General features: G+C 42.5%; 1 protein-coding gene across 12 annotated transcripts in view; it reads left to right on the top strand.

The window, feature by feature from the left end:
• DYNC1I1 (dynein cytoplasmic 1 intermediate chain 1) overlaps positions 1-16,032 on the top strand; it is a 366,417-nt gene that overhangs the window by 201,819 nt on the left and 148,566 nt on the right. For all 12 annotated transcript variants that reach the window (XM_061586645.1, XM_061586643.1, XM_061586641.1 and 9 more), the window contains one exon: positions 4,865-4,954. In XM_061586645.1, coding sequence (XP_061442629.1) covers positions 4,865-4,954 — 90 coding nt within the window. The remainder of the gene's footprint in view (positions 1-4,864; positions 4,955-16,032) is intronic.

The raw sequence follows: 16,032 nt of genomic DNA, 5'->3' as shown, positions 1-16,032 counted from the left end.
TACTTAAAACCAATTGATGGATAGTATATGTAGATATGGGAGACTCTTGGTAATGACTCAAAATCAAGTTATAAAAGAGGGTCTATTATCAACTCGCATGACTATGATTCATATATGAGAGCGAATCCCCATAGGAAACCTCACGGGGAGAGAAATGGTTTGTGCACTTTGAAAAACCTATACACTTTAGACCCTCAACATATTAGAACAATACAGAGGGGCACAATCTTGCCAACCTGAAAAAACAATCACATTAGATGGATTATTGCCGAGCAAATGGATGAAAGTGATTTTGGAATTGCCTCCCCCTCCCCCCCAAAAAGTGTACAAACTATACATCAGAAGGCATTCAGACTTTGCTTTTGCAAGCTTACTTGGAAATAAGTTCTATTGAAACCAGAGAGACTTTCTGTTAAGTAAAAGAGATGAAAGTTGTGGGGGAAAACAGAGCTTCACGTTGTGTTGAATCAACAAGACCTACTAGAGAAAACTTTTATTAAAAGAAAGCAAAATAAAACAAAGCAAAGCAAATGGCCGTTTGGTGAGAACTTCAGACAAGCAAGTCCAAAGCTGTCTGCAACAGACAATTGTCCACTCACTCTTATAGCAAAATTTCTAAGGCGTGCCTAAACCAGATTTCTATCATCACACAAACATCCCTCCGCTACTTGGAAATGGAACGCCCACGCTATGCACATAAGCGTATCTACTTGTGGCCTTCAAGAAGGCTGAACGTCAGCAGTTTATCTTGGAACACATCCTGTATGTGTTCTCTGCAGCATTCCTCAATGTCACTCTCCCCATTACCCCCTTCGTACTTGCAAAGTCTTGACCAAAGTTGGGGCATACAAATTTTTATTCCACAAAGTAAAGTAGTTTGTACACTGAAAAGTATTATCAATCATCATAATCTCCTCCTTTTCAGTATGCAAAATACTTTCATCTCATTTACTTTACAGGAAGTCTATCCTATCCATCCGGTGCTATCCTATCCTATATCCTATCCTATCCTATCCTATGTTATGGTGCCCCCATCTCCCCCTTGCCATGCCTCTGAAAAAGATCATAATATAGATATACAAAAGCCCACTACGACCACCACTCCTTTAGGGACCAAACAATCTTAAGATTTTCTCCTATCCCTAGGAAACCTTGTCAAAATGCTGCCTTTTACTGCCTATGAATGGAGGCAGCAGAAGTGGGGTGGCACTGTTGGCACATCTCATGAGGTGGAGAAACCATGAGCATATTGAATCCAGGACACACATTATAAAGGGGCAGGGGAGTGGAGAACTCAACATGGGTTTTGGTAGTACGTCTGTGTAGGTCTTCCTCAAAACTTCTCTTCAAGTATAACATCTGGATGCCTTATGCTTCTGCAAAATGTTTGTTGATCTGCAACATGCCTTGGCAGAGTTCCTCACCACATGGAAAGCTAGCTATGTATGTACACTTATACATGCCTACCTTGATAGGCCAATGAATGTGAATATGGAGAGGGCAGAGACTTCCACCACCCATTACTTCCATATACATGTTTTGGAAAGTATGCAAAGTTAGACCTGAGTCATGTGTTAACTGGTCCCATGGTCAGAACTTGAATTGCAGTGGTAATCTATGCAAGCACTATTCATACGGATGTTCTGTTTTTATAGCTCCGATCCACACCAGTGCAGTATATGCACGAGCACTGTATGAATCAGAGCTCAAAAAGGCCCTGAGTTATATGAAGTTGCCAGGTACAGAATCAGGTACATGTAGGCCTGTACTCTCTGTTTTAGGAATAGAAAGCTCCATCTAGCCCAGTATTGCCCACACTGATTGGCAGTGGCTCTCCATGGTTTCAGACAGGAGTGTTTCCCAACCCTATCTGGAGATGCTGTGGATTGGACTTGGAGCCTTCTGTATGCAAGGCAGATGCTCTACCACTGACAGGTCCCCTCAAGCCCACCCTAGACCTTCTCTTTGTGATCCTTTTAAACTGGAGATGCCAGTGAGTGAACCTGGGAGCTCTTGCATGCAAAGCATATGCTCTGCCACAGAGCTGTAGTCCTCCCAAGATTTATTATGTTATTTATTTATTAAATTTGTTAGTCTCTTTTCTTTACAAAAGTGAACCCAAAGCAACTTACAATCAATAAAAAAGTTAAAACCAGTATAAAAACTTGAAGAAAACAAAAACTTAAAAGCACATGAATATAACAGCGGTGGAACTACCCACCCCCTAAAAGAAGCTACAACATCAAGAACCCTCCAAAAGCCCTCCAAAATTAGGAGCCAAATGCCTAGGAGAATGTTTTTGCCTGGCACCTAAAAATAGATAATGATGGCACCAGGTGTGCCTCTCTGGGGAGAGCGTTCCATAAGAGGGGGAGCCACCACTGAGAAGGCCCACTCTCATGCCACCACCCTCCACACTTCCCACAGAAGGTGCACATGAAGAAGGGCCTCAGATGTCAAATGTAGGGACTGCATTGGTGGCCTATGGGGGTGTCTAGCTGTTATTTTGATTTCTGTGGCTTTTCTCTTATTTGGGGCATTTTTCATCCTCATGGGACTATGTGTTGGTCTGGTTGTTCAAGCCCTTTGTAGCTTAAGGCAAACATACCAAGATCCAAACAACAGGAAAAGGAAGAATATATGAATAGGTTTGGAAGAATGAAAGGCAGGAGTGGAGAGATTTGCATAGGTCAAGAAAGGGCAGTGAAACATCTGTTAGTGGTAGCTGACATGTGTCAATTTTCAGTGCTCATTAAATTCGTATTAATGCCGAACTGTTCTTCAAGCTCCCAAATGCATGACATGGCTGCTATGTTCCCAAGTCGAGTGATGATGGCTTTTCAGAACTGTACCCTGCCTGTTTGCTTGCCACTGGCATCTGACCTGAGGTCAGGATTCTATTTAACCCTTCCTTGTAGGTCAGAAGACAAATTAATCTGGTGAGAATTGAATTGGAAATGAGGTGTTTGAATAACAGGTGTCCCATTAGTAGCATATTGCCAGGCTGAAACATGTATGCATTTCCCAGCCACACACACACTTTGCTGGCTGCAAAAATGCCTCTGGGGAAAGAAGGGGAAAGAAGAGACAGAAAGTTGCTGCAGGGGATAGAGAGGAACAGGTGACTGGTTCAAGAATATCTTGCAGATTTTTCGGAAGCTGACTTCTCTTATGCTTCTGTTTCAGTATATTTGCAATCTATTGTTCTGGACTTGGTGGGCAAATAAAGAAATAAAGGCAAGGGCCACACTCGCCTTCAGAATGTCTATATGCACTCAAGGGGCATGCACACACCCAGAGCATGGAGAAGTTACTTTTTTGAACTACAACTCCCATCCGCCCAATCCAGTGGCCATGCTGGCTGGGGCTGATGGGAGTTATAGTTTAAAAAAGGAACTTTTCCAAGCCTTGCACAGACCTAACAGAATGAATGGGCCAATCCTATGTGTGTTTACACTGAAGCAGATCATGCAGAGTGCAAGGGAATTTACTCCTAAGGACCAGTAGGATTGCAGCCTTAGGGTTATTTTCTTTGAACACCATGCCACATATCACAAACTGGCGTTCTAATTTTGCTGAGCTTCAAAAATAATATGCCATGATGTGGCCTCTGGGGCTGTCATTTGATAAATGTGACGCCAAAGAGTGAATGTAATTGTATAGGGCAATGTTGATTTTCCCCACACACTACCCCTTTCCTTTAGGGTTGGCTCATTCGCTTATTCCTGAGAATTCAGTCATCCCACTCAGACCATTGCACTCCTGGGTTTTCTCTATTGTAGCCCAATTCCCCCGCCCCGAGCACTGGTTTGGAGCAATTTTAGAGTTTGCAGTGCAAACTTTCAGATATGAACTGACAATAGTCTCACTTGGTTTAGAGGTGTGATTTTTACAGTAGCGGCCAGCAAAGCAGGGTGGCATTGCTTCCCTGCCTTCCCAATGTGGAGGTCGCTGTCATTAACCAAGAGGAGGAGGGACAAAGCAGTGGGGAGGTTGGCCCAGTGTGGGTGCAGCAGCAGAGCCAATCCTATGCTCTCAACACTGTCCCTACAGTCTGGCAACCTCCCTGCCATCTCACCTCTCCCCCTCTTACTCATTGGCAGTGATGTCTGCATTGGGAAGCCAGGTCAACAGAGCGGACCTACTATGCCAGCTGCTACAGCTACTGAGTGGGGATGGAGGATTTTGGGTCCATGACACTTTTGCAGGCATTCATTCATAAATCTGTTCTTTTCCATGTCCTCATGAAATCTGCATTTTTTTAAAAAAAACACATTAAAAATCCCATCGAAACATTTTATACATATTTTAAAATGTCTTAATAAATAAACTATTCCATTAAAACATGTATTTCAAATCACAATAGTATAGCCAGTTAATAAAATTCAGTAAAACACCAACAGAAACCTCAGCTGCAGCTTATATAAGGAAACCTTTCCATTAAAAGCCAAGACAAGTTTTTAAAACTTTCTTAAAAACATGAACTGAAGAAGTGAGCCATTTCTCTCCCAGAAGGGAATTCCGTTGGGTGGGAGTCACCACTGAAAAGGTCCTGTTTCTAGTGCCTGCCAGCTAGGGTTTAAGTATGATAAGGATGAATCAAGATAAAAAGTAGAAAAAACACCAGATGAAATACACATAACACTTGTATTCAAAGTGTTATGAAAAAAATACACATCCAAATACTGAATCTAAGCACTTCCTACATTTTCTAATGAATCAAACAATGCTATACTTTTGCTACTGCTTGATTTATGTCTAGTTTGTTCATTTGTCTATAGTGTCAAAGTGGTGCTGAAGAAAATCTAGGCTTACCCTGACAGAAAATTGTTACAATTTCCCCTTATTTCTTTTCTTTTTCTAGAGGATGATGAAGATGAGGAATTGGTTGAACCAAAAGCACAGAATGACTCTGAGATAGAAACTCAAGAAAAGAAGCAAGACGCGAAGGAAGGTATGGAAATGTAGACATTATTCAAGCATCCAGCTCTGCAAACAACCGTCATGCACCACACTAAAGTTATTGTACTGGAGCCTGTGAAACACACACTTCAGTGGCTACTGGCTAGTGGAATGAAAATGGCCCTGATTTCTAGCTTCTGCTTCTTAGCCTAGCATTGTATGCCCTGTGGCCACTGCAGACTTTTAGCGTTTTTATGTCTAAGAATAGATGTACAATCCTGTCCTAAATATTTTTAGTTCAGCTAGACTTTCTTCCTAGTACACATGCTTAGGGTTGCAGCCAAAGAATGGTTTCAGGACTGCAATCTTAGGCATTTTAAATTGAATATACAGTAAGTAAAGAGAGCCAGTGTGTCACAGAGGTTAGTGTCAGACTAGGACTAGGAAGAGTCAGGTTCAAATCCCCTTTTAGCCATGAAGTTTACTGGATGACCTTGGCCCAGTCACTGTCTCTCAGTCTCACCTACCTCACAGGGTTCTTGGGAGGATAAAATGGAAGGGGAAACCATGTAGACTGTCATGAGCTCTTTGGAATATAGGCAGGATATAAATGTAATGAATATATACATTGTTTTACTGTGTTCAGTGTAGGGATGGAGGAGACATTTTATTCAGTTCATACTTAAAGCTGAACCAAACCAAATTTGAACTTTCTGAAATGATACGAGAACCAAAACACAACCATCCTTCAAAATTCACACATGTCTAAATTTTGCAATGCAGTTCACCATCCAATGTTTACAAGATGATTAGGGGCTGCCTCTCCTTCTCACTTTGCTCACCAACCCCACCTACCATCACGAAACCCCCCATGGATCACCAAAGCTCCCCCCACATGTCACCAAAGCTGCCCCCTTCCCCCCCACAGGTCACCAAAGCTGCCCCCTTCCTCCCATAGGTCACCAAAATGGCCCCCTTCCTCCCATTGGTTGCCAAAGCCCCCCTCCCCTCACAGCTCATCAAAGCCCACCGCCTTTCCTGCAGGGTCCCCCAAGCTGCCCCCTTCCCCCCCAGGTCACCAAAGCCCTCCCCTCCACAGGTTGCAAAAGCCCTTTCATTCCCCCCACGGGTCACCAGAGCTTCCCCTTCTCTACACTGGTCGCCAGAGCTCCCCCCACCTCCATGGGTCACCAGAGCTCCCCATGCCCCCACAGGTTGCTGAAGCTCCCCCTTTTGTAACCATGACAATTATAAAAATACATACAAGTATATAGGAAGAAAATGTGCATAACATGAATATATTAGTGAAAACACCATACAAAATTGCATTCTGTTAGAAGTTTGTACAAGAAATGCTGAAGCATATTCATTATAATTTTTAAAAACAAAATTCACAAATTGTTGCCAAAATGTGGAGAACTGAATTTTTAAGATTTTTAAAATGAGAAACTGAGAACCAAAATTGACAGATCCTTACATCCTTGTCCATGACATATTCAAATGTCAAAAACCTAGTTAGGAAAAGTTGTTCTCTCAAGGTGTCCATACAGTACATGTGGGGAATTCGTCAGAGATTGCAATCGTACCACATACATCAGGCTGCATTAAAAATAATAATAATAGAGAATTCTTGCTCAAGATCTCTGCGCACACAGAATAATCTGATCTGAATGGCACATTTGCAGCATAAAACTCACCTCCTATCTGAAAGCACCCCAAATGTGCTTACAATTGCAGCCTCAACATCTAAAATGTATGAATTGGTATATGAATTAATGCCAGCTTTTATTTAATTATTAGCATGGTTATACAATACTGCACATTACCTACAGGGCTAAGTTCAAGTTTCCGATTTTGGTGTACAAAGCCCTATAGAGCTTGGGACCAGGATATCTGAAAGATTGTTATACCTCTTATATACCCAGTCGATCACTACGCTCTGCAGTTGAGGGCCTCCTGCAGATACCATCTTCTCAGGAGGTCCATTCTGCACAGCATAGGAAGTGGACCTTTAGTGTAGTGGCACCTACCCTTTGGAATTCCCTCCCTTAAATATTAGACAGGCACCATCTCTGTTATCTTTTTGGCGCCTACTGAAAGCTTCCTCTTTCAACAAGCCTTTTAAGTAGAGACCTTATCCCAGTCTGTGCTCAGAGGCACATGTTACCAAATTCTTCCAAGCTACACGGGAAGTGGATTGGACTGTGAAAAAACAACCCAAATTGGGTTTGCATTTTGACAAATTTGTAAAGCAGTACAATATCTCAGAGAGGAGGTAAGGTCTCCTGCTCCCTTGGCGCATTCACTATAGCTGCCCAATTTCCCTGCTTTTTAAAGTTTGATAGAAATATCTGTTGGCTATAGGTACGTTCTTAAACTACAAGTTTTTTTGCCTATTAGTGAATTCCTCTGCTTTTAAATCTGGGAGGTAAGAAATGGGATCCTGTGCAAGTTGCTGGGAATGGATTGATCATTTGCATGTTTATTGAGTTCAGTGAGATTTACTGCCATGCAATCATGCTTACGATAAGTAAATGACCATGGGGAGGGAAGCTTGGAGTGGACAGGAGAGGAGGAAGAAGGAAGAGGGGAGGAGAGGAAGAGGAGAGGAGAAGAAGAAGGGAGGAGGAAGGGAGAGGAGAGGGGAAGGAGGGGAAAGGCAGGTCTAATCATTTGCATGCTTATTGAGTTTAATGGGATTTACTTCAGTGCAATCATGGCTAGGATACATAAAACTAACCATGGGGAAAGAGGAGGGGGAGGGGAGAGCAGAGGAAAGGAAGAAGGGGGAGGGGAGAGCAGAGGAAAGGAAGAAGGGGGAGAGGGGAGCAGAAGGAATGGGAGGGGGAAGGAGGGGATTGGAAGGGGAGGGGGAGGGGTGAAGGAAGGGGGAGAGAAGGGTCAAAAGGGAGATGATGGGAGGGAGGAGGAGGGGAGGGCAGGTTTGATAATTTGCATACTTACTGAGTTCAATGGGATTTACTCCCATGCAATCATGCTTGAAAATGAAATGGACTGCCTTGAAGTCAATTCTGACTTATGGCGACCCTATGAATAGGGTTTTCATGTTAAGTGGTATTCAGAGGTGGTTTACCATTGCCTTCCTCTGAGGCTGAAAGGCAGTGCCTGGCCCAAAGTCACCCAGTGAGCTTCATGGCTATGTGGGGATTCGAACCCTGGTCTCCTAGGTCATAGTCCTAGGATAGGTAAAACTGACCATGGGGGGGGAGGGGAGGGAGAGGAGGAGGAAGGGAAGGAGGGGATTCGAAGGGGATGGGGAGGGGAAGAGAGGGGTGAAGGAAGGGGGAGGGAATGGGTGAGGGAGGGGATAGGAAGGAGGAGGAGGGCAGGTTTGATCATTTGCATGCTTTTTGACTTCAGTGAGATTTATTCCTGTGCAATCATGCTTAGGATATGTGAAACTGCCCTGGGAAGGGGAAGGGGGGAGGAGGTGGGCAGGGGGGAGGAGGTGGGCAGGAAGAGGAGGGAGGAGGGGAGGAGATTGGGTGGGTGGGCACTGGGCAGAGGGGAAGCCCCTTTCCTTTCCAAAAGGAAAACACTGTGAACAGTATCATTCTTTTTCAGGGTTTCCCCCACCTTTTTATTCTAAAGCAGGCAGATGTAGCCTCCCACCCAAATTTAAACTGAAGCTGTCCCTGGCCACATCAACACCAGACCTTTATTTCACTTTAGACAGTCATGGCTTCTCCCAAAGAATCATGGGAAGGGTAGTTAGTGAAGGGTGCTGAGAGTTGCTAGGGGATGCCCTGTTCCACTCACAGACCTTCAATCAGAGTGGCTGACTGTTAAACCAGTCTGGCCACTGGAGCTCTGTCAGTGGAATAGGAGTCTCCTCTCAGCACCCAGGATTCTTTGAGGGAAGCCATGACAGTCTCAAGTGAAATAAAGGCCTGGCGTAGGTGTGGCCCCCTGATTAGGAAAGCTATGAGTCTGGCTGCTAGAACACTGACATTTGGTTCTTACTGAGCATGCCCGACATTATCATTCAGTTCAATGTAAAATTTCTTAAATTAATTAAAAATCAGCCATGCATTTTTTAACCTTTTAAACTGCAGAAGATAAAGGTCAGAGTATGGGGCAAGGTCAGTAATAGGATTACAGATACTCTGTGAACATGGCTGATTTTTAATTAATTTCAACAGATTATGAGAACTCTTGACAGAAAAAAATCCAGAAAGGGTCTGGATTTTCTCTCTCTTTTGTTACACTTTGAACTCTTGATTCTCTCTTAGTGTTTTGTGTATCACTATGAACATTTAGGGGGTTGTTAAGCAAGTGTTTCTGAGTTCTATAAGTTTTGTAAGGTTTTGTTTTGCAATGAGCTGATGGGAAGCATCAGAATGGCATGGAGGTATTTTCAATTTAACATTGCGGAATGCAATAATAATAATAAAAATTAGTACATCTCACCAATGTTTTGCATGTAGAGGGTCTAAGGTGGTCAGATGCAAAAGAGGGCAGGGCTCCTGCACCTTTAACATTTGTGTAGAAGAGGGAATTTCAGTAGGTGCAAATTACACCTGCTGAGATTCTCTCTTCTATGTAACTATTAAAGGTGCAGAAGACCTGTCTTCATCATCTGGCTGCCATAAGAAAGTGTAAGGACCAAGACCTGATGTTTTTAGTTAAAAAACAAAAGAAAGGATCAGGTAGCAGGTGATTTGAAAGACCCCTGCCTGAGTCCAAGGAGGGCCACTACCAGACAGAGAAAACAATACTTGGCTAGATTAGGGATGCCAGAGAATTCCAACAGAAATAAAGTGAGCAGAAATTGTCAGTGTTTCCTTATTTGTCCCATCTGGACTGGAAACCAACCCAGTGAACATGATCAGTGTTTTTGAGTATGTAATTGATTGTTTCTCCCACACAGAAACATTGTGTTTCCTTTGCAATGAAATGAATGGGGTGGAGTAACATTATGATGACATAACATAAATAATTTACATAATAAATTATGTAAATTACCTAAGTTACATAATTTTGCCACAGTGGACAGCAAGACAAATAGTGTAGGTTTTGACAGAAGGCAAACTGCAGTGGAACAGAAATAGTGCTGTTCAAGACAAATATGGGGTGGAACAGAAAATGATGCCTTCTTACATCTGTAGGCTAGATGAACAAATTGAAGGGATATAAGGCAGTTTCCTGTGCTCCTTCAACTCTAGTAACTGGAGGGTTGCTAGTGAAATCCATCCATCTAAATTTACATTTGCAGATTTAGCCCACTTGGGTGCATGCTTTGTAACCAGTAGGCTAGGCAAGCAGGCTTAGAAAAAGCAAGAACAATGCTGTTGAATACTGTTCCCGTTGTTCAATTTTGGTTGAGACTTGTGTCATGTTTCCTCCCCTTTGCCACATAAAAGCAACCTTAATTTGGATATCTCTGGAAGGCGACATTGTGGATTATGCGTGAATACTTTAAAAAGCCAAACCAAATAGACTCCCGAAGTATATATATTTATGTTAGGTTGGTTTTTTTCTTCACATGCTCACAAGTTCCCCCATTGTATACTTTTGTTGTTGAATTTGAAGGAGAGCCATAACTAACAGAATCTATTTCTTTGTTATAGTTTAGTCTAGTAGAAGTGCTTTGTGTTGCCACTGGCTCCTCTTCTTGTCTAGTTAAGTCAGGTCTGAGGCGAATGGTAGCTGGGTAGGGCTGGTTTTTTTATGGTAATAGTTTTTGAGATGCTCAGACCACAGAATTCTAAAGGAAGCCCAGTTGTTGACTGAGATATGACGGCACTTTGTAAGAGTATTAATATCATAGGAGAAGAGTGGAGGGGGTGGAATGAATTGAGAATGCCAGGATAATTACATAAAAAGCATTCTGACTGTGCGATGAGACAGGTAAAATAGCACGGCTCCATTATTTGTAGCATTCCTAATGAATTAATTGCAGATTAATTATAATCATTTATGGCTTCTCTTATCAAGGCCTGGGCTCAGTTCTTGAATCAACAACTGCACAAAGGGTAGAGAAAGGCTGTAGGTTAGTGGTAGTACATCTGCTTTGCATGTAGAAAGTCCCTGGTTCAATCCGTGGCATCTCCAGGTAGGTCTGGGAAAGATGCAGGTCTGAAACCCAGGAAAGCGGCTGCCAAACATTGAAGACAATACTAAGATGGATGGACCAATGGTAGATTCAATATAAGGCCACTTCCTCTGAGCATGCACAGAATGCCTTTCCTTCATGACTAAGCAACTTTAGATCCCATGCATTTGGAACTGTTGTGTAGACCAAGCCACGTAATTTGGGAAACTCTCACCTGTGCATGTTTACTCAAAAGTTAGTTCCAGTGAGTTAATGGGAGCTTAACCCCCAGGCCTGAATATGTGAAATAATTATGAGAAAACACCAATAGAGAAGTCTTTTTCACATAATCGCATTTGACTCCCTCATACAACCCCTTCCTTTTCTCAGCTTGTAACCCTCATGTGTGCTTCATGGAAGTGATTAAAAACATGTTAAAGGCAAAACAGGAATTTAGACTAACATTTCCTGTTGGTACTGGGTTCTACACTGCTTATTCAGAATTAAGGGCTTTCCTGCAAATTAGTATATAATGGGTTGAATGCATGTTTATGTTGGCATAAAGTACTCTGGTTTCTTTTCTTTTTTTAAAATGCAAAGCAAGATACAGTATCCCCCTCCCCCAACTTATAAAGAACCTTAATAGATATCATAGCGGCTCCATTCACACTTCCGTACATCAGTTGAAGCCTGTGTCAGCACTTCCATTATGAATCTTGTTTTTTAAGGATTTTATAACCCAGCCATAAAAACTTGCTCTGGGCTACAAACTAGTTATAACTCAGGCAGCTGAACTTCAATTTTTACTTAAAGATCCTTGGATTGTTCAACTCATATCAGCATCTAATTTTAAAAAGTAAAATTAATAAAAATGCTGCGTATATGTGCAATGTAAAAAAAAGAACACAGGTTTTTAAAAATGGCTTAACATCTATATGAACCGGTTCTTAATTTCATTAGGAAATATGGAGCAAGATGTCATCAGTAGGCTATCAGTATGATACTCAACTCTGTTTCTCTGTACCAACAGAGTAAGTTGGACTTGGGTGCAGTGGTAGATTGGATGAGGACCAGTAAGTCAAACTTAAATCCTGACAAGATAAAGGCCCTGTGGGTAGGTAGTTTCTGGGTTTAGGAATTGGGGAGATTGCCTCATCTGGATGGGGTTGTCCGCCCTCTGAAGGAACAGGTACACAATCTAACAGCGCTCCTAGACTCATGTGGCTTCTGCTGCAAAGAGTGCCTTTGACTAGCTCCGGCTGGTTTGCCTGCTATGACTGTTCTTGGACAGGGAAACCCTTCCCACAATTATTCATGCACTGGTTACCTCCAGATTGGACTATTGTAGGGATTGGGACCTCTGGCCTTCCAAATGTTATTGAACTAGTACTCCTATTATCCATCATCATTAGCCATGCTAGCTGGGGCTGAAGTCCAACAATATGGAGAGGGTTCCCCATCCCAGGACTAATGTAATGCACCCTATGTGGGGCCACCCTAAAAGCTGTTTAGGAAGCTGCAGCTAGTGGAGAATGCAGCATATAGGCTTCTTTCTGGGGTGGTCTACTGTAAACATATACCACCAATCCTGAAAGAACTACACTGGCTGCCTGTTTGCTACTGAACCTGCTTCAAGACACTTGTATTGATTTACAAAGCCATATACAACTTGGGGCTTGTATATCTGAAATAATGCCTTCTCCTGTATAGATCTGCCCATTTGTTAATATCTCCTGGGGAGATTGTCTTGGCTCTGTCATCTTTAGCTGAGACCAATCATGTAGCAACAGCGGGGAAGAGAGCCTTCTCAGGGGTGGCACCCCAGCTTTGGAACTCCCTTCTCTCCGTGATATGGCTGGCACCTGCTCCTTAAAGTTTTAGACATCAACCAAAGACATGGTTATTCACCTAGGTTTTTACTGGAATCTGATGCCTTGTTTTTAATAATTGCATTGTGAATGTTGAAACTGTGGTTGTAACCCACTCTGAAATTGCTAAAGGTAAGAAATCTTCTAAATTAATAAACAATAAACAATATGAAGGGCAGCAAAGCCTCAATGAGTGCACAGAAGACTACACTCAATTCTTTGGATCCAAGCCAATGCATCTTTACCTCTGTTTTTATTAGATATAATATGCCTACAATACCTAGACTAACTACCATCTGAATATTCCAAAATCATGTAAATTTTGGTTTGGCATAGTGCAATCTTGTTCTTTTTTTAGGGCAACATATTCAATGAATCTTCTGGCTTTTTCTCATTTAGTTTTTGGTACACTGTCTAAAACAATTATGCTTTTGTGTTTATGTATAACAAATAGTTCATTGTGGTTTCTGGCTACACATTGTGTGGAGTCATTCCTTTGGTGAAATAAAAGGCTGTTTTGCCAAAGTTTTAAATGGAACCTGGATTTTAACCCAACACATTTTATGCTTCCGTTATAGCCCCTGCACATATTTATAAAATGTGTGAACTTCCTTCTGCTCCCTCTTCCCTCAGGCTGTAATTGTATGTATGCTTGCTCAGGAGTAAGCACCATTAAACACAGTGTAATTTCTGAGTAAACACAAGAATCCAAAAGTAACTGCAGGGTAACCTCTGTGGAAGGACTATCTAAAACTGGGATGGAGAATCTGTGGCCCTCCAAATGGACACAATAGGACCAACTTAGAGGGTCAGTTAAGCCTTGAATCTCGGTCACTCGATTGGCTACAAAAGGCTTCCGCCGCCTTGCAGTGCTACGAATCCAGTGGAGGGTGATCATTGAGTCAGTCCACATGTAGACTTCTACACTTTCCATTTTTAGCACAGTTTTGAGGTAATTCACCAGTCTCACTCCAATCAATGCTCCCAGTAATTGAAGTCGTGGCAGAGTCACTCTTTTAAGTGGAGCTACTCTTGATTTGGAAGTTATCAAACTCACACCTCTCTCTCCATTTTCTGTTACATAACAGAGGTAAACTACTGCACTGTACGCCCTTTCATTGGCATCACAAAATGTATGCAGCTGTACTTTTGATAGTGCACTCAAAAGTATCCTGAAAATACCATCTTGGAATGCTCAGTTCTTACAAATGTGGTAGCTCAAGACACCATTGGTTCCACTTGAGGGTTAGATCATTGGGTAATTCTTCATCCCATTCAAGACCTTGTTCCCACAGTTCTTGTAACAAACATTTCACTCATAACAAAGGGTGACGAGAATCCAACTGGATCATATATATGTGCTGTTGTTTATAGCACAAGACGTTTGGTATTTCTTCTACCTATCATGAATTCTAGCGGGTTATGAATCACAAATATGAACTCATCTGCCTCGGCCTTCCAGGTCAGACTGAAGACCTTGAATTATGAAAGTCCTAAAGTTTGTTCTTCCAATTCTACACTGGGTTCATTCTCCTTGTTCTGCCAGAATGATGGAATTGGTATTCCACTTCCGGAAGCCCATTCCAGCAGTTGAAAGTAATTCTCTGGCCTTCATGGCAATACTAGCAGCTTTCTCTATGCTGTCAGCTCCTGCTATGAAGTCATCAACATACAGACATTCATTAAGCATCTGGCGGATGTCTGGATGTTCCTTCTGATATAAGAACATAAGAACATAAGAAGAGCCTGCTGGATCAGGCCAGTGGCCCATCTAGTCCAGCATCCTGTTCTCACAGTGGCCAACCAGGTGCCTGGGGGAAGCCCGCAAGCAGGACCCGAGTGCAAGAACAGTCTCCCCTCCTGAGGCTTCCAGCAACTGGTTTTCAGAAGCATGCTGCCTCTGACTAGGGTGGCACAGCACAGCCATCACGGCTAGTAGCCATTGATAGCCCTGTCCTCCATGAATTTGTCTAATCTTCTTTTAAAGCCATCCAAGCTGGTGGCCATTACTGCATCTTGTGGGAGCAAATTCCATAGTTTAACTATGCCCTGAGTAAAGAAGTACTTCCTTTTGTCTGTCCTGAATCTTCCAACATTCAGCTTCTTTGAATGTCCACGAGTTCTAGTATTATGAGAGAGGGAGAAGAACTTTTCTCTATCCACTTTCTCAATGCCATGCATAATTTTATACACTTCTATCATGTCTCCTCTGACCCGTCTTTTCTCTAAACTAAAAAGCCCCAAATGCTGCAACCTTTCCTCGTAAGGGAGTCGCTCCATCCCCTTGATCATTCTGGTTGCCCTCTTCTGAACCTTTTCCAACTCTATAATATCCTTTTTGAGATGAGGCGACCAGAACTGTACACAGTATTCCAAATGCAGCCGCACCATAGATTTATACAACGGCATTATGATATCGGCTGTTTTATTTTCAATACCTTTCCTAATTATCGCTAGCATGGAATTTGCCTTTTTCACAGCTGCCGCACACTGGGTCGACATTTTCATTGTGCTGTCCACTACAACCCCGAGGTCTCTCTCCTGGTCGGTCACTGCCAGTTCAGACCCCATGAGCGTATATGTGAAATTAAGGTTTTTTTGCTCCAATATGCATAATTTTACACTTGTTTATATTGAATTGCATTTGCCATTTTCCCGCCCATTCACTCAGTTTGGAGAGGTCTTTTTGGAGCTCTTCACAATCCCTTTTTGTTTTAACAACCCTGAACAATTTAGTGTCGTCAGCAAACTTGGCCACTTCACTGCTCACTCCTAATTCTAGGTCATTAATGAACAAGTTGAAAAGTACAGGTCCCAATACCGATCCTTGAGGGACTCCACTTTCTACAGCCCTCCATTGGGAGAACTGTCCGTTGATTCCTACTCTCTGCTTTCTGCTTCTTAACCAATTCCTTATCCACAAGAGGACCTCTCCTCTTATTCCATGACTGCTAAGCTTCCTCAGAAGTCTTTGGTGAGGTACCTTGTCAAACGCTTTTTGAAAGTCTAAGTACACTATGTCCACTGGATCACCTCTATCCATATGCTTGTTGACACTCTCAAAGAATTCTAATAGGTTACTGAGACAGGACTTTCCCTTGCAGAAGCCATGCTGGCTTTGCTTCAGCAAGGTTTGTTCTTCTATGTGCTTAGTTAATCTAGCTTTAATAATACTTTCTACCTGTTTTCGAGGGACAGAAGTTAAGC

This window comes from Rhineura floridana, chromosome 10 (genome assembly GCF_030035675.1).
Source record: "Rhineura floridana isolate rRhiFlo1 chromosome 10, rRhiFlo1.hap2, whole genome shotgun sequence".
Lineage (NCBI taxonomy): Eukaryota > Metazoa > Chordata > Lepidosauria > Squamata > Rhineuridae > Rhineura > Rhineura floridana.
Note: the sequence above shows the minus strand (reverse complement) of the source record. Positions and strands in the feature narration are given on the sequence as shown.